This window comes from Bolinopsis microptera, chromosome 1 (genome assembly GCF_026151205.1).
Source record: "Bolinopsis microptera isolate Bmic1 chromosome 1, MBARI_Bmic_1.0, whole genome shotgun sequence".
Classification (NCBI taxonomy): Eukaryota; Metazoa; Ctenophora; class Tentaculata; order Lobata; family Bolinopsidae; genus Bolinopsis; species Bolinopsis microptera.
The window spans coordinates 16862003-16882077 of NC_087072.1; the positions used below are offsets into that span (position 1 = coordinate 16862003).

A 20075-nucleotide genomic window follows, 5' to 3' on the forward strand; every position below is an offset into this window, starting at 1 on the left:
TTGTATCAAATTTCTCACTACAAAGCTACAAGTTGTACGTAGCGGAATCATTTGAATTATAATTTGCAGTTCGAACAAATTTCATACATATTTTATAGATTAGTGATACAGTATGGCAAAAGATCAGAGCCCCTCGCCAGAAACGATACGCAAGAAGCTAAAGAAAGCAAAGAAGAAAGAAACAGAACTTTCAAAGGTTTCTTATTTAACTATCTTGAGACATTACTATTTACCATGCCAATGAGCGATCAGCTACTTGATGAAATCTGATTAAATTCATAACTTTAACAACATTCAACTGCAGGACGGATCAGATAGCGAGGCAACTTTTGCAAAGAAAAAGAAAAAGAAGGAACGATACTACAGAAAGAAAGACGAGTCAGATGATCCAGAATCGACAAAGGTGGGAACTTCGTGTTTTAATCTTTCATTTTAGGTTTTGAAATTGTTAACATCATTCTGAAGCCGTAATTATTTCAGCATGAATTTAATTATCATTCTCCGCCTAACAATGATTTTGTCAGGACAAGAAATCAAAAAAGAAGAAAAGAGCAGATTCTGGCTCTCCAGAAGACAAGAAAAGGAGGAAGTCCCCCAAACGTCCCTCTCCCTCCAGATCTCCAAAGAGAAGGTCCAGATCCCCAAAACGCAGATCCAGATCCCCACGAAGGTCTCCTCCTCGACGCAGGTCCCCCTCTCCAAGACGCAGGTCCCGCAGTCCTATCAGACGGCCCTCGCCTCACAAACGCAAGCGGTCTAGGTCTCCTCGTCGCTCTAGGTCTCCTCGCCGCTCCAAATCACCTAAAAGACGTTCGAAGGAGAGAAGGAAAGAGAGGAAGAGGAGTAAGGAAAGGCGATCAAAAAGTAAAGAGAAACGATCTGGAAGTAAAGAAAAACGGGCAAAAAGTAAGGAAAGGAAAAGCAAATCTCCCGAGAAAAAGAGAGCCAAAGACAAATCTCCTAAAAGGTAGCCTTATCATCGAGATTATTTATTTGTATTTAAAATACATTTGTTCTGCTTCAGACTTATAAAATACAAAATTTAAATTTAAAGTATCTCAAAAATTAACCAGATACACAATATTTAATTAACTGTAGAATAATCACTATTCTCCCTCAGGAAGTCCCGCAGTAAATCATCAGGCTCCTCGTCAGGATCAGACTCTCCAACTCGCTCTAAACTTTTAGCCAAAAAAGTTGCAGAGCGCAAGAACGAAGCGGACAAATTCCAGTCTGAAATGGAGAAGGAGATGGAGAAACGAAAGGAACGTATTGAGGCATGGAGAGCGGAAAGAAGAAAGAAGACTAACCCAGTGGACCCTGCAGTCGAAATTAAGGTTTTCAATTTTTTCAATTACTCTGAATGGAATTTGGTGCACTTTTGTTTGGCCGTATAAATGAGAATAGTTCCTCAGCGTGAATAAATTAGCAATTTCAAACGGCATGTTATTTTGTAGCCGACAACAAAGATTTGGTCTCTTGAAGACGATGATGAAGATGAGGAAACTGTGCCTATACCTGACGATCTTAAAGATGATGAAATGAAGGAGGACAACCAAGATGCAGACGTTAGCATGTTTTATTTGTTTACTTTTATTTTTACATTTACAACCAGGAAAACATCATTAAGCTTCAAGTTTTAGTGCTAACTTAGGATTACTCATATGGGGAGTACTACAGATGGCATTCTATCACACATTACAACGTATATTGAATGTAAAGGAAGTTACACTCTAATAACACAGAAATACCCTCAGGACCGACCGCAAACCGGCTGATTCAGTGAAACCTGAATCAAGCCTTGATCTGGCCTCATACCTCTTAAATCTTACTTGCAATTCATATCTGTCCTTGAAACATTGCCCCTGTGTGTGTTGAAAGTTTTCTGAGTAGTAGCTAGGGTTAACTAGTTTATAAGATCTCGGTTAATTAACTATTTGCAGATGTCTTGTAACACGAGGTTTGACGTGGAACTTGTGGTGGTATGACGGTTTGTATTGGCCACTAATTTCATTACTCACACTGACCACCCCCAATATCATACCACAGATATCATCACACAGACTCATTACATTTCCTACATCATTACGTGTCTATGTGCAATGCTACATCGTGATGATATGCCGAAAGAGGCCCAATGGCTGACCAGTCCACCTATAAGATGATTGTCGCAGCTTCGCCAGCTTATAACCCCGTTACACACCACAATTCAACCCCACATTTTGTAAGCCCTCTTATTGGTTACAGATTTCGTTTCCTCTACACAGTTATCTCTCTGCAGGATGAGTCAGAGGTGGATCCTTTGGAGGCTTTTATGGAGGGTGTTTCCTGTGAGATCAAAGCTGAGAACAAACAAACCAATGTTGTCAAGAAAGTTAAGAAATTGGTCAAGGTATGTCTTTCATATCATTTCTGAGCAAATCCTTAGCAACTCCACATGTTTCTTTCAACATTTCTGATGGTACAGATAGTTTAAGATTGATTCATGTTGTGTGGATAAGATTCTACCCACAGGGAAAAGAAGTAGAGGTTGCTGTCGCTAGTAAGGTTATAAAGGAGTCTAAAAAGAAGGGCGACCTGCTGGCTAACGATGCTGAAATGATGGAGTACTCTTCAGAAGACATTTCAGATGATGATTTGGACGATATGAACTACGCCGGATACAAAAACAAAAGACGGAGGGTGAGAGATCTTATATTTCCATCTTAAAGGCTATTGTATCCGTAGCAATTATCGTTTATGATGATTCATTCGTGTCCAAATTGTAGATAAATTGCCAGGGGCTCAGCGTGTACCGCTCGGTCACGCTTAGTTTTGTATGCTTTTGTAACCGGCGAAGACATTTTGCTGCATATTATGTCGTTGTTCTGCGCGCATCTGACGGATTGACGCGCGCGCGCGAACAGAATTAATGCATGTACGTGCGTGCTATTTTCTATTGTCACTTATTTGGCAGCCTATCAAAATATCAAATTTGGGTTGGTTTGATTGATTAATGATTTTTGCCTTTGACCAGGAGTTGGAGGCAACAGATCACACTACAATGAACTACGAAGAATTCCGGAAGAACTTTTACGTCGAAGTACCTGAGTTGGCCAGGATAACGGATGCTGAATTAGCAGACATCCACCTCTCGTTGGATAACATGCAAGTCAGAGGAAAGGGACCACCCAAACCCATCAAGACATGGATACAAGCGGGAATCAGTATGAAAATCCTCGGTGAGTCTGATTGACAAGTTAAACGGTACCACCGACCCACGCAAGTTCCTTTATTCGAATTGCTTGGCCGGTTGAGCAAGCCTGGTTATATTGGGAATTTGTTGCCAAACTTTTGGTAAATTTTGTCATGAAAGAATAGGAAAAATAAAAATTATATTTGGCTCAAAATAAATTTGAAAATTACAATAATTGGCACACTCAAAACAAATTTTCCGTACACTTATCTATATCAAAACAAATATTCCGAGAATCTTTACAGTATTCGTCCGCCATTCATCTTCAGTTTGTAATATTTTCAGTTGCACTTAGATTCTTAGAATGAGTAACAATCATTAGATTCAAACACAATTATTTTGGCAGTTTCTCACAGTCCAGTACCAATAATATTATGTAAGTGCTTGCAGCTTGGCGCTTACGCTAGAGTAACTAAAATTTTCTGCAGTATTTGTTAATCTCTGACGTTCTTCTCTTTTTCCCTAGCTTGCAAAGAATTTCAGTAAGCAGTAATTAATAAATTCGAACACAATTATTTTGACAGTTTCTCACAGTCCAGTACGACGAGTTTTGTGTAATTAAAATGTTTCTTAATTCGTTGAGAAACATGAGCTGTATTAGACAATAGTTCCTTGTTAGTCTCTGTCATGTTAAGCAGCATTTGTCAATCTGCGGCGTTCTTCTCTATTTCCCTGGATTCCAAGAGTTGTCAGTAAGCAGGATGTTAACCGCTTGGTCCGGGCGCGAAGGAAGTGTCTGAAACTGCTGATAGTAAGACAGTAAATGTAAAAGTTGGCGATGACGTTGATGTCCAAGAGGGAAGATGCAACTCGGTTAAAAGTTATCATGAAGGAACCCGGTTTTGAAGGATCTATCTCCGCAACCGTTGCAACAATATGATAAACTGCTATAGGAAGAAAGGAGATACAGTAGGCAGCCACTGTCAACGCCACTGTCATAACTCCTGTCCACTTCATTCCCTCCTGCGATTCTCTTGTCGCTCTTCTTGCCAATGCCAGAATCATCACCGATGTTACAACGATGATGATTGTTGGAACAATGAAAAAGATGACAATACCTACCGGTAGCAGGAACCTCCATACGCTCGAGCTAAATTCATAAATGCAAGTGTATGATCCGTAATCAAAGGAAACGTCATATCCATCAACTAAGATAAAGCAGATGGGCCAGAAAAGGGCCAGCAACCAGATTAGCAAACACATTCTGTGAGCCGTTCCTGCAGTCCAGGTTCGAGATCTTAGAGGGTATTTTAGGATCAGTAACTTGGAGGTTACCAAACCACTGATCAGAAGGCTTCCCGCGAAATAGCCTGTGTAGCCGAAGTATGGCGTCATGTGGCATAAAATAGGCCCAAATGTCCACTTGTCTGCAACCAACGAGACAGCCAGGGGGAAGATGTAACTTATGCAGATTACCAAATCACTAACCGCTATATGTTGAATAAAAGCAACCATCACTTCAGGCAATGCAATAGCCTCGTACTTAATGGAAGCAATGAGAATGATCGTGTCTCCAACCAGTGATGAACTAAGAACGAAGATGAACCATCCTGCCCAGATGTACCGCACTGCTTCATCCTTTACAACCAAATCGTCATTAGTGCTGTTCGGAACCGTCATAGCAAAGTAAAAAATATCACGAAGAATAGATCAAGTATCAAAGTATCACAACTGTACAACACAACTGTATAAGTAGTAAGGAATTTCGAGATTCTGTACTCTGGTTTTCAACTTCTACTCAGATAACGGTTTATCACCATGCTGAATATCTCTTCTAAGGAATGTATACTCCGGATTGGAATATTGTTTATGAGTCACATGGTTGCAATGTATTCTTGTGTAAATTTGTATTGATCCTGTTTGATGCGACAAGGAAAAATGCTCTTCTAAGGAAGATAGGAAATAAAATGACACACAAGTTTTTTTTCTAAACATTTTTCAAACTATAAATTCTCAAGTTGTACAATGCTCGGTAGATAATACATTGTAACTAATCTATATTATATCTCAAATTCTACATCCGGTACGGCTCTGCAGTCTGCACACATGATATCTCTCTCTGCCATGAAACATGACTAACCTTTTAAACTATGATTTAAAACCTAAACTAAAACTCAACTGGGCTCTCCTTTGTCACCAAACTAGACCAATAAGCAATTTTAGACTATTATATTTTTCTATATTTGTATAATAAGTATATTGACGTAGTGGATGGTTGAGGGGGTTTCAACTTTCAAGCACAGGTCACTCTCAAATCCTAAAGATAAGCAGTGGCCTTCGGCACTTGAAACCTCTTCAAACCTCCCCTGATTTATTCATTATTGATATTGTTTGATTGTGCCGTAAAAATAAATATTTGTAATATTTGTTTTATTAAATATTTGTTTTATTATTAACTTCTTATCTGTCCGACAGGGATTTTAAAGAAGAACGGATGTATGGATCCAACACCAATCCAGACAATAGCACTGCCTTGCATCATGTCCGGGAGAGATGTTATCGGTATAGCCAAAACAGGAAGTGGTAAAACCCTCTCCTTTCTACTACCCATGTTCAGGCACATCATGGACCAGCGGCCTCTTGAAGCTGAAGAGGGCCCTATAGGTTAGTCAATAGTCATCCTTTGTCTTCACACATAAGCGCCCAACTTAGCAAATTATTACAACCGATTAACTGATTTTGCAGAACCTTCCAATTCCTAAAATTTCGTTGCTATAATACAGTATATACAACTATTTTCACAACCTTTAAACTGCAGCTATGCTGATGTGCCCAACCCGAGAGTTGGCTCTACAAACCTACAACGAAGCACGCAAGTTCACTAAAGCCCTGCGGCTACGTGTTGTGTGTGTGTACGGTGGTACTGGTATCAGTGAACAGATAGCGGAGTTGAAGCGAGGCTGTGAGATTATAGTCTGCACACCAGGCAGGATGATAGACATGTTGACGGCCAACAGTGGCAAGGTTACCAACTGTAGACGGGTCACGTACTGCGTGTTCGATGAGGCTGATAGGATGTTCGACATGGGATTTGAGCCTCAGGTGGGTTCCTGAAAACGGGCGAAAATGCAGTGCATTTTGTTGTAAGATCTTTTAGAGACTAGATTTGTACCAATGTAATGCGAACTGTTGACATGTAATTCTCTAAATGTATAGCGCTTATTAAAGGTATCTGTAGGTAAATAAGATAATGGGCTGTATACGACCTGATAGACAAGTTGTTATGTTCTCCGCTACATTTCCACGTCAGATGGAAGCGCTGGCAAGGAAAATACTCGTCAAACCTATCGAGGTAATTTCCCTAACTTCTCTAGCCTTTCTTCGTTTTTATTCAAACGTTTGCCAGTATTAATCCAAGACTTATATCAATACGCTTAGATCAGTACTTTAAAAACTTATCAAAATGTGTAACTTGAAGAAAGTAATCAGTATAATATTGCAGATTTGCTACTGCTTATTTGTTTTCCTACTTAACATTGCTTCTCAGATAACGACAGGTGGAAGGAGCAAGGTGTGTTCCGAAGTAGATCAGAACATTATAGTAATAGACGAGGAGGACAAGTTTAATAAGCTCATGGAGATTCTGGGTCATTTTGGGGAGGGTCAGAGCTTGATTTTCGTTCATACCCAGCAGAAGTGCGATCTTATCCTCAAGGACCTCATGCATGCTTCTTACAGTGTCATGTCCCTTCATGGAGGTTGGGCTTGTGTTATTGTCTTTGTCAAGCATTAAATCTCACTTTGTGTAATTTGTGAACCTACCGTTTATATGAAAATAAGATTATCAGTCTACAATTATTTATAAGCTTCCTACAATCTCACGATCTGTCTTACCACCCCAGGGATGGATCAGCACGACAGAGACAGTGTTATCCAGGACTTCAAACAGGGTAATATCCGAGTACTGGTCGCAACGAGTGTCGCAGCGCGAGGACTCGACATCAAGGCTCTTCGTCTGGTTGTGAACCTTGACTGTCCAAACCATTACGAGGATTATGTACACAGGGTTGGGAGAACTGGTCGAGCTGGGATGAAAGGTGGGTCGCGGAGAGGATTAGGACCTCGGAACATTATTCCCTCACCTTTAAATCGTTTTTAATTCTAAATTATATATATTTTCAAATTCACAGAGTTAATATTAGTTAAACATGCCAGGAACCGCCTACACGTTCATCCAGCCAGACCAGCCACGCTATGCAGGTGACCTGATTAACGCACTTGAAGTCAGTGAGGTTCGTGTTCCCTCTGACCTGGACAAGCTGTGGAAGGACTACGTGGCGGAGCAACAAGAGGCCGGACTCAAAGTGGAGAAGAACAAGGGATTCAGTGGAAAAGGGTACAAGTTCAATGAGGAGGAGGCCATGATGCACGACGAACGGAAACAGCTCCAGAAATTCCAACTTGGTTAGATTTTTGAGGGAACTTTGTGCTGTTAATTTTGTGTTTTATCGGTAGTCCGAGGCTTTTATAATGTACATTTCAGATTTGCAAATTTGTTTAGGTTAGTTACATTAAATTGTTATTGGGCTGCAAAATAGCAATTGTATCTGTTTGCTTTGAGTGTCCATGGAGATCAACTTAACAAACACTAATCTCTCTCCAGGTCTACAAGACTCGGATGAAGAAGACCTTATGACCCAGAAACAAGACGAGTTAGAGAACGCTATAGAGGCTATCATGGGAGGCAAGAGAACCAACTTGGCTATTTCGGACAAGGCAGCCAATCCGACACCAGCTTTAAAGATTGACATCAGAAAAGGGAAAACTATCGAGGTAAGCGTGTCAGGAATTCTAAGGGATTTCAGTGGAATTTTATTTTCCTAATTATGAAGATTAATTGTACTTGATACCTTACAGCTGACAACAATAATAAGCTTCTGAAGAAAGTAATTTTGTTGCCAACACACTGTATGCTGTATTATCACATTAACCTCAAAACATCCGAACAATAACTTCACACGAATTGTGTTCAGGAGAGGGTGGGTCACCTGCAGGGAGCCGAGAGAGCAGCAGCTATCTGTACCTTGCTCGGAAAAGAGAAGAAACCTGACCCAGCAGAGTTGAAAGCAGCTGCTGCTGCTGCAGGAGCTGGGATTCAGGGTCCTAGTCTGATTGACCCCACCGCTCACGCTACCTCAGCTTTCATGAAGGGAGAACGTGTCACTGCTGTTTCTGGTTAGTTATCCTCTTTCACGCGACCTTTTCCTCTTACATTATACCAATACTGTTTGTGCAATGTGCTTATAAAGTTATAACAAGGCTCATTACATTCTAGATATTATCAGGCGTTTAGGTATACGTATTTAAGGTAACTTAGAAAGGAAGTTTACAATCTATGTTATGTATTGTTTAAAAGTTCTCAGCGGTAGAAATCGAAATATTAGTTTAATTATGAAGCAATTTTATTGATTTAGGAATTATATTGAATAGACAATATTACTACATTTCATAACGTTTTTGAACAAAATTAACAGTTAAACTAATACCAAGTTCTGAAAACATCATTAATTATCAGTATCTAAATTTAGTTTATTTTTATTTATTTATTTTTGAGTTATTGTTGTCATCAATACAGCATCAATGTCTAAACTTATGCCCAACTCTGCTTTAGATTGGTCAGTTAAAACCTCCTGGTAGGGATTGGAAATACAGTTCGCTCTACCCATGAACCAGGCTGAAGAACTTAGTTTATGTCACGAGAGACTTAGTTTTCTTACTCCTCGTCCCAAATCTCAGCAGCGGTTCCAAGTTTCCGCTGTCAAATTCTCCTCTACTTTAAGATGTTGAGCGTCTTGGAAGTTATTCTGCTTGGGAATGTTAAAATCCTTCTCACGCAGTGTGATTTGAAGTGCCACACTCCAATGCTTATCTCACTGCAGCTAACTGATTTGTTCAAAGATCTTCTGTGTTTCCACTTTTCTCAGCCACTTTTTTGTGTGAGCCTCACCGTCACGATGGACTGTTTGGTAGCTCTAGCCGATACTGCAACCTGTTTCAGAGTCCTACCAGTTACCAGACAGAGTGGCAGTACGCAGGAGTATATGTGAGGTAGAAACGTGAGGATAAAATCCATGATGAGTCTGTAGGGAGATCCTAGTCCCAGGATAATTGTAGGGTCAATAATCAGGATAAAGTTAACGACCACAGCAGGAAAGTAGCAGATAAAGTAAGAGAATGTGGTGAGGGAGGTAACGAAAAGTGCACCTTGTCTTATAATGGTAACATCTTGAGTGGTGGTCATTGGTTTACTGAAGTACCGGTACAGAACACAGTAAGTGCATGCCAGGATAAAGATTACATGAAGTGTTCCAGTGAGTAGTACAGACATGAAGAGGTTCAATATTTCGTGGATCATGAACAAGGAGCAACCAACAGATTGTGGTGGACCAAGGTACTTAAAACGTGCCGTGTCAGACACGATCAGCAAAGTGGACACAAAGCCGGACAAAATTATGATCCCCGTGATGATTTTCAGGACGATGTTTCGTTTTGCAATATTCTTGTATCGTCTTGGTTTTAGTACTGCAGTGATTCGATAAAGACATATCGTGGATAAAATGAGGGACTGGTTCAAGAACATGGCCATCTGTATACCTCCTAAGACCTCACAGCCAATTCGAGAAATTTCCTTCCAAAGTAACACCCCCTCAACAACTGCAACAATCAGATCTGATATGCAAACCATATGAACAGCGGCAAAAAACAAGTACATTGGCTGTTTCTGTTGGGCGATGAGAAAGAAAGATTTGAGGATTCTTGCGTTTAGAGGAGCGAAGATCAGGGCTGGGCTACAGCTTGTAATTGTCATGAAGATTGAGATCGGAAAAATTCTTGCGTCCTGTTCCTCATTTTTATCGTCCACATGTTTTTGTGTAATTGGTGATGAGTCACTGTTCGCCTCACTTATAGAGCTCTTAGAGATAAAGATCACTCCATGAAATACATTGTCTGTATCCCAACCAGAAGCTCCTCTAGAACGACTTTCTGAACCACCAGACAATCTATCTCGGGATGGCAATAACGGGGTATCTACCACTGACGGAAATTCAGAATTAAGACCTAGACTGTCATCCGTCAGGTCATCGATTTTATTTTCATTTTTATGACCGGCCTGTTCCTTATTTTTAACGTCCTGTTTTTGTGTAATTGGTGATGAGTTTTTGATCGCCTCACTTGAAGGGCTCTCAGAGATAACGGTCAGTCTAAATCCACCGGCCGACTCAACTATGTTAGAGACGAGAAACAGATTTGGATTGAGAAGTATTTGAATGTTGATCGTAATGAAGATTGTGTTGAGGATTCCAGACACCATGACACTACCTGGCAATAAAAATTGTGTTGTTTATTTTCAAACGTTCATATTGGAAACATCATAAGTACTTTACAGGTGAAGATTATAGATAGCTGTTACCTGAATTTTCCGAGCATACTTTCAGTTTCAGCATTTCATAAGCTTCAACAGATTTTGGCTGCGGTATAATGTCCCATCCTACTGAATGATAAAAAAGATGTTCGCCAAATAAGATCATCGAAACAATGTGATCCTCGATTAATTCCGAACTATTTTATAGTTTTCTGTATGTACACGTACTCTGGTTCTTCACCAGAGACAACATTCTGCACCTGCCTGAATTTGCTTAATGTTTATCGATGACTTTTTCAGTCTGCAGAAAACAACACTAAATTTAAAAAGATTTTTTGAAACACCGAGTCTTCCCATTTTATAGTGATATTTTCAAAGCTCCTGACGCAAGAAACCTTTGTATTCACCAGCATTTCTTAGTCGTATGACCAGTCATGTGACCAGTCGTGTAACCAGTCATGTGACCAAGAGAAGCATAAAGGTTTTCACTTGATGCGATATTTTGTGAAGAGCACTCAGAATGGTGGTCCAATCAAACATTTATTGTATTGGTGAGTTGAGATATTTGCCAATTTTGTGTATTTTCCATTAATATGTATGAGGTATGTGCAGTGAGGCGACAGATCTACATTTTTATTGTCTTAATAGAGCCATAAAACTGAATTTAAAATAGAAATGTGGATATAATAAAATGTAAAACTTTCAAACGGAGGCTTATAAATATTATTATATTATGATTGTAAAAATAAAATAAAGGATAAAATTTTAAATTTTTTGAATAAATGTGCGGCAACTTTGGCGAATAGTGCGGCTCGAGTTCAGCGATTTCTGGCTTTGCTGGTCTGGGCCTTGCTGAGTGCTGACATCTTAAAAAATGCCTGTAACGATGGCCAAACACCTATGAACAATCCCTTACTGCAAAAGAGCAACTGATAAGAGATATGATTATTGAATGACTCTGATCAGTCTGAAATACAGTCTGATATAAGTCATCTCACAGCATATTGGTATGATAATGTGATTCTTCTAAACCTGTGACTTGTAAGAGTGCAAGATGCAATCGTCACGTTGGGATCATTGGCTCACCAAAGAAATTTGGTGTCCTTTTATCCAAAAGTTACACCATCTGCAGTCTCAAAATGGAATCATTGCTATACATATTTCATCAAAAATAGCATACATTTAGAAATATCGCTATGATTTAACGGCACGATTCTATTCCATTTCTATGTTTCATCAAAAGATGATTTGACGGCGTTGTAGTCGGAATATATAAAATATTTGGTATCGAGGTAAACGATTCATTAAGATAATATTATAGCCTATTCTCTGTGTTTTGAAAACAAATTGTGTGAAAAGTGTGGAAAACTGCTGTTAGTAGTGCGATTCTGCACCCGCCGCACTTATGTTGCCTCTGTTCGACACGTACTATAGTTCGACAAACCCTTAGGTTCGAATCTGTCAAACTAGCAATCTGGCAGTGCTGCACGCCACCGGCGGCGGCGTAATCGGCGTGAGGTCATGTGATTTCGCAGATTAAATTTTCCTCTAGAATAATTCCGATCCATGTGGAGAGCAACTATAACAGTTTCGAATTTTGACATGAGGCTCGTAATGTCTGTGAGTTATGGTCTGAAATGTTGGATTTCGTTCAAAAAATTCTTCCCAAAATTACGAAACTGCGCATTCGGCGTATAAACAGGTTCACGCCGTGTACGCCGTTTGAGAACGGCGGCGGCGGCGTGGCCGGAAAATCATCGGCGGCGTGCAGAACTGCTATATGGACTCTAGTACGACACGTAACCAAGTTCGACAAGAGTGAATCATGGGCACTGAGCAGTAGGGCTGTAGGGTGATTCGCAAACACTATCTCCACATGCTTTGTTACTACTTATAGATGTTTTAAATAAGATACTGTCAACAAAAGCCACTGTGTCGCAGAGCCTTCACAAGTAGAGTATTGGTGATAACATTAACAAGCTTCTTTTGCAGTCATTTGACCATTTTTTATAGATCCAATTATAGATGCTGAGATGATATAGCTATACCTTAGAGAGATATCTATTACATATTAGAGACCACTTAGTTATATTCAATAGACAATATCACTACATTGCATAATTTTTGAACTTAATTAACAGGAAAACTAATACCAAGCTATGAATACAGCATTAATTATCAGTATCTAAATTTAGTTTATTTTTATTTATTTATTTTTGAGTTATTGTTGTCATCAATACAGCATCAATGTCTAAACTTATGCCCAGCTCTGCTTTAGATTGGTCAGTTAAAACCTCCTGGTAGGGATTGAAAATACAGTTCGCTCTACCCAGGAACCAGGCTGAAGATCTTAGTTTATGTCTTGAGAGACTTAGTTTTCTTACTCCTCGTCCCAAATCTCAGCAGCAGTTCCAAGTTTCCGCTATCAAATTCTCCTCTACTTTTCTGAGTAGTGATGTTGAGTGTCTTGGAAGTTATTTTTCTTGGGAATGTTAAAATCCTTCTCACGCTGTGTGATTTGAAGTGCCACACTCCAATGCTTATCTCACTGCAGCTAACCTCGACTGATTTTTCCAAAGATCTTCTGTGTTTCCACTTTTCTCATCCACTTTTTTGTGTGAGCCTCACCGTCACGATGGACTGTTTGGTAACTCTAGCCGATACTGCAACCTGTTTCAGAGTCCTACCAGTTACCAGACAGAGTGGCAGTACGCAGGAGTATATGTGAGGTAGAAACGTGAGGATAAAATCCATGATGAGTCTGTAGGGAGATCCTAGTCCCAGGATAATTGTAGGGTCAATAGTCAGAATAAAGTTAACGACCACAGCAGGAAAGTAGCAGATAAAGTAAGAGAATGTGGTGAGGGAGGTAACGAAAAGTGCACCTTGTCTCATAATGGTAACATCTTGAGTGGTGGTCATTGGTTTACTGAAGTACCGGTACAGAACACAGTAAGTGCATGCCAGGATGAAGATTACATGAAGTGTTCCAGTGACTAGTACAGACATGAAGAGATTCAATATTTCGTGGATCATGAACAAGGAGCAACCAACAGATTGTGGTGGACCAAGGTATTTAAAACGTGTCGTGTCAGACACGATCAGCAAAGTGGACACAATGCCAGACAAAATTATGATCCCCGTGATGATTTTCAGGACGATGTTTCGTTTTGCAATATTCTTGTATCGTCTTGGTGTTAGTACTGCAGTGATTCGATAAAGACAAAGCGTGGATAAAATGAGGGACTGGTTCAAGAATATGGCCATCTGTATACCTCCTAAGACCTCGCAGCCAATTCGAGAAATTTCCTTCCAAAGTAACACCCCCTCAACAACTGCAACAATCAGATCTGATATGCAAACCATATGAACAGCGGCAAAAAACAAGTACATTGGCTGTTTCTGTTGGGCGATGAGAAAGAAGGATTTGAGGATTCTTGCGTTTAGAGGAGCGAAGATCATGGCAGGGCTACAGGTTGTAATTGTCATGAAGATTGAGATCGGAAAAATTCTTGCGTCCTGTTCCTCATTTTTATCGTCCACATGTTTTTGTGTAATTGGTGATGAGTCACTGTTCGCCTCACTTATAGGGCTCTTAGAGATAATGATCACTCCAAATACATTGTTTGTATCCCCACCAGAAGCCCCTCTAGAACGAAATTCTGAACCATCAAACAATCTATCTCGGGATGGCAAAGTATGAACCCATAACGGGGTATCTACCACTGGCAGAAATTTAGAATTAAGACCTAGACTGTCATCCGTCAGATCATCGATTCGATTTTCATTTTTATGACCGGCCTGTTCCTTATTTTTAACGTCCTGCACCTGTTTTTGTGTAATTGGTGATGAGTTTTTGATCGCCTCACTTGTAGGGCTCTCAGAGATGACGATCAGTCCAAATCCACCAGCCGACTCAACCATGTTAGAGACGAGAAACAGATTTGGATTGAGAAGTATTTGAATGTTGATCGTAATGAGGATTGTGTTGAGGATTCCAGACACCATGGCACTACCTGGCAATAAAAATTCTGTTGTTTATTTTCAAACGTTCATATTGGAAACATCAAAAGTACTTTACAGGTGAAGATTATAGATAGCTGTTACCTGAATTTATCCGAGCATACTTTCAGTTTCAGCATTTCATTAGCTTTAACGGATTTTAGCTGCGGTATAATGTCCCATCCTATTGAATAATAAAAAGATGTTCATCAAATAAGATCATCGAAACAATTTGATCCTCGATTAATTCTGAACTATTTTATAGTTTTATGTATGTACACGTACTCTAGTTCGACACCAGAGATTCCGCAGTTGCCTGAATTTGCTTAATGTGCGGCAACTTTGGCGAATAGTTCGGCTCGAGTGCAACGATTTTTGGCATTGCTGACGTCTTCAAAAATGCCTGTAACGATGGCCAAAAACCTATGAACAATCCCTAACAGCAAAAGAGCAAGTACTGATAAGAGATATGATTATTGAATGACTCTGATCAGTCTGATATAAGTTATCTCACAGCATATTGGTATGATGATGTGATTCTTCTAAACCTGTGACTTGTAAGAGTGCAAGATGCAATCTTCACGTTGGGATCATTGGCTCACCAAAGAAATTTGGTGTCCTTTTATCCAAAAGTTACACCATCTGCATTCTCAAAATGGAATTATTGCTATACAGTACATATTTCATCAAAAATAGCATACATTTAGAAATATCGCTATGATTTAACGGCACGATTCTATTCCATTTCTATGTTTCATCAAAAGATGATTTGACGGCACTCTGGTCGGAATATATAAAATATTTGGTATCGAGGTAAACGATTCATTAAGTTAATAGCCAATACTCTGCGTTTTGAAAACAAATTGTGCGAAAAAGTGCGGAAAAACGACTGTTAGTAAGAATATGTGCGGGAAACGGCTAATAGTACGATTCTGCACCAGCCGCACTTATAATATGTTGCCTCTGTTCGACACGTATCCTTGTTCGACACGTACTTTAGTTCGACAAACCCTTAAGTTCGGCTATGTCAAACTAGCTATCTGGACTCTAATACGACACGTAACCAAGTTCGACAGGAGTGAATCGTGGGCACTGGGCAGTAGTAGGGTGATTCGCAAACACTATCGCCACATGCTTTGTTACTACTTATAGATGTTTTAAATAAGATATTGTCAACAAAAGCCACTGTGTCGCAGAGCCTTCACAAGTAGAGCATTGGTGATAACAAGCTTCTTTTGCAGTCATTTTACCATTTTTTATAGATCCAATAGATGCTAAGATGATACCACTCTAGCTTAGAGAGATATCTATTACATATTAGAGACCACTTAGTTATATTCAATAGACAATATCACTACATTGCATAATTTTTTGAACTTAATTAACAGGAAAACTAATACCAAGCTATGAAAACAGCATTAATTATCAGTATCTAAATTTAGTTTATTTTTATTTATTTATTTTTGAGTTATTGTTGTCATCAATACAGCATCAATGTCTAAACTTATGCCCAACTCTGCTTTAGATTGGTCAGTTAAAACCTCCTGGTAGGGATTGGAAATACAGTTCGCTCTACCCAGGAACCAGGCTGAAGATCTTAGTTTATGTCTTGAGAGACTTAGTTTTCTTACTCCTCGTCCCAAATCTCAGCAGCAGTTCCAAGTGTCCGCTGTCAAATTCTCCTCTACTTTTCTGAGTAGTGATGTTGAGTGTCTTGGAATTGATTCTGCTTGGGAATGTTAAAATCCTTCTCACGCTGTGTGATTTGAAGTATCACACTCCAATGCTTAGGGGTGGTTCACATATTATGTAATCAGCCGAGGGGGGAGGGGGTTCCCAAATGATTACGGTTGATTACGGGGGGGGGGGGGGGGTTTGGCTGTTGAAATTGATTACGTAATCAAAATTTTCTTTTTTACCCTCTACAATAATATCAACTTGACAAAATTTTAATTCGAATTCCACTCAATTTCACTCTGATAGTGATAAAATTTAGGAATGGATCGGGTATCCGGCTGCTAAAGTAAAGGTGCTTGGCCGGATATCATAACAATGATTTCGGCTCATAATGATCAGGGTAGCATGAAAAGGGGGGGGGGGGGGGGGGGGGTCAGGCCATGATTACGTAATTTTGCTGTCAGGAGGGGGGTAAAAATTTCTAAAATATTGATTACGTAATATGTGAACGCCCCCTTCTCACTGCAGCTAACCTCGACTGATTTGTCCAAAGATCTTCTGTGTTTCCACTTTCTCACACACTTTTTTGTGTGAGCCTCACCGTCACGATGGACTGTTTGGTAGCTCTGGCCGATACTGCAACCCGTTTCAGAGTCTTACCAGTTACCAGACAGAGTGGCAGTACGCAGGAGTATATGTGAGGTAGAAACGTGAGGATAAAATCCATGATGAGTCTGTAGGGAGATCCTAGTCCCAAGATAATTGTAGGGTCAATAGTCAGGATAAAGTTAACGACCACAGCAGGAAAGTAGCAGATAAAGTAAGAGAATGTGGTGAGGGAAGTAACGAAAAGTGCACCTTGTCTCATAATGGTAACATCTTGAGTGGTGGTCATTGGTTTACTGAAGTACCGGTACAGAACACAGTAAGTGCATGCCAGGATGAAGATTACATGAAGTGTTCCAGTGACTAGTACAGACATGAAGAGATTCAATATTTCGTGGATCATGAACAAGGAGCAACCAACAGATTGTGGTGGACCAAGGTATTTAAAACGTGTCGTGTCAGACACGATCAGCAAAGTGGACACAAAGCCGGATAAAATTATGATCCCCGTGATGATTTTCAGGACGATGTTTCGTTTTGCAATATTCTTGTATCGTCTTGGTTTTACTACTGCAGTGATTCGATAAAGACATATCGTGGATAAAATGAGGGACTGGTTCAAGAATATGGCCATCTGTATACCTCCTAAGACCTCACAGCCAATTCGAGAAATTTCCTTCCAAAGTAACACCCCCTCAACAACTGCAACAATCAGATCTGTTAGGCAGACCAGATGAACAGCGGAAAAAAACAAGTACATTGGCTTCTTTTGGGCGATGAGAAAGAAAGATTTGAGGATTCTCAAGTTTAGAGGAGCGAAGATCAGGGCAGGGCTACAGCTTGTAATTGTCATGATGATTGAGATTGGAAAAATTCTTTCATTTTTATCGTCCTGCACCTGTTTTGGTTTTATTTGTGATGAGACACGGCTCGCCTCACTTGTGGGGCCGTGAGAGATTACGAACACTCCAAGTTCAAAGTTATTCCAAGAATTACTGCTTAGACCGCCATCCTTCAGATCACCCCATTGAGTTACATTTTTAAAACCGGCTGATTCAACTAAGTTGGAGACGAGAAAAAGATTGAACAGCATTTGAATGTTGATCGTAATGAATATTGTGTTGAGGATTCCAGATACCATGACACTACCTGGCAATAAAAATCGTTGTTAAATTGTTTTGTTTATTTTTAAAGTTTAAGCATTCAATGTTCATATTCAGCACCAGCATTTTATTCATTTGAACGGATTTTGGCTGCGGTACAATGTCATATCTGAATAATAAGAAAACTTTTGTCGAATAAAATTATCGAAACAATGTAATCCTCGATTAATTCCGAGGTGGTTAAGAAAATAGTATCGTCACAGGCTTTGTTAAATTGTGAACTATTTCGTATTTATAGATGCAAGAGATGTCTTTAAAAATGAGATACGATAAACAAAGACCGCAATGCAGCCATTTCAATTCTTTATTTTAATGCACCCAGTAGCTGCTAAAATTACTCTAGCTTTGAGAGTTATTATCTTTTGCAACCACTTATTATTCTTTATTTAGGCAGAGAACTATATTATATACCGGACAAGAACTATCTTGTCTGATTGTGTGCGTGGGTGCGTTGGTGCGTGGGTGCGTGGGTGCGTTGGTGCGTGGGTGTGTGTATGTGTGTGTTTGTGTACCCCTAAAGGACACAAAAGCGCAAAAATAGCTTTTTATTCATTACTATGAATACTAGAGAACTGAAGAAATATATTTCCTGTACACATAGTCATAATATGAATAACATCTAGTTATCTAGTTCATTATTTCGGTTCAGCTTGTTTCCTGCTAAATCTGGGTCTACATTAAGTTACACAGCTCCTTATTTTTCGTACTTAATTCAACTTACAAGTATGACATTTCCAGGTATCCAACTAACAAGTGTCTTACATGTGTCACTTTTCCAGGTAAAGGTCTAGCTGCGCAGATAGCGGCCAGTATCAACGCTAAAAAGAACTTCACCAAAGCAAACGAGGAGGATCTGCTTGTCAACCCAACTGTTGCTCCGCCAGCTAAGGTGGAGGAGGAGATTGAGATCAATGACTTGCCTCAACAAGCTAGGTAAGACTTTGTTTACTTTGGTTTAATAATCCCCACAGTACGGCTTCACTATTGCTCCAAACAGGGACCTTAATGCTTTGTTTTACACAACATGTCTGATATTACACGATATATCACGTGTTTACACGATATATCACGTTTTTACACGATATATCACATGTTTACACGATATATCACGTGTTTACACAATATATCACGTGTTTACTTAACAATTCACGTGTTCCAGGTACCGGATCACGAGTAAGGACGCTATAGCCAGTATACAGGAGTACAGCGAGTGTGCGCTCACCGTGCGGGGAACCTACTATCCTCCCAATAAAAACCCTCCAGAGGGAATGAGAAAGGTAAATATATTTCAGATTACTCGAGCAACATGTTTATAATATTAACTTTAATCAAGTCCTTATATATTATTCTAAGGTGCTAGAATGTTAGAATCCAACTATTAGTTCTGGAATCATGATAACCTGATGTGTGTGTCAGTACCTACTGCGGGTATTATATTATAGCCCTGACCATAACCTTTATTAACCTGCTGTGTGTTTCAGTTGTTCATTTGTATTGAGGGAGCTAAAGAGCGCGCTATCCAACTAGCTAAGATGGAACTGAAGCGAATGATAAAAGAAGAGCTGAACAAAGCTCAGATGTTCTCGTTTGGTAGTGGAGCAAGGACTGCTGGAGGAAGGTATAGCGTGTTATGAGGACATTATTAGGGCCACAATCTTATAGTCGTTCATATATTTGTTGAGGTGGTTGCTTGACTTGTCATCATTATTGAGCCCTGGCTTATTCGACATTTCTATTACAGTAAGTTTTTAAAGAGGCCAGTGTTTAAATCTTAAGATCAATGAGTTGAGACCTTGAGAGCTATATAAAGTCTGAATTGTGATAAGTAAGGTATTTGACTGTTAGTCGCCCTGTTTGAGGCTATTTTTTGGCGTTTTCCTGAATTTTCACTTCTTTTATCTTGACTTAAGAATTGCTCATTTCTGAACTGGCAAGATCTACAATGCTTCTGTGTTTATTTTGGGTGTAGCCCGGAGTTTTTATTCAGATTTGATTATCCCAATCTTTTTATTTGTCAGTAAAAATTTAA

At 39.6% G+C, this 20075-nt stretch overlaps 2 protein-coding genes across 2 annotated transcripts in view; one reads left to right on the forward strand and one right to left on the reverse strand.

The window, feature by feature from the left end:
• Positions 1-20075, reverse strand: part of LOC134825991 (lysosomal cholesterol signaling protein-like) — a 383362-nt gene that overhangs the window by 101094 nt on the left and 262193 nt on the right. The gene's annotated exons all lie outside the window — the stretch shown is intronic.
• Positions 62-20042, forward strand: LOC134823699 (probable ATP-dependent RNA helicase DDX46). The gene is made up of 19 exons (XM_063835234.1): positions 62-196; positions 305-403; positions 525-967; positions 1121-1337; positions 1458-1568; positions 2282-2392; positions 2515-2682; positions 3017-3221; positions 5651-5839; positions 5994-6277; positions 6414-6527; positions 6723-6933; positions 7078-7272; positions 7391-7639; positions 7839-8008; positions 8209-8410; positions 18826-18979; positions 19206-19323; positions 19528-20042. The coding sequence occupies exons 1-19, from the start codon at positions 113-115 to the stop codon at positions 19678-19680; spliced, it is 3477 nt and encodes a 1158-aa protein (XP_063691304.1). The 5' UTR covers positions 62-112; the 3' UTR covers positions 19681-20042.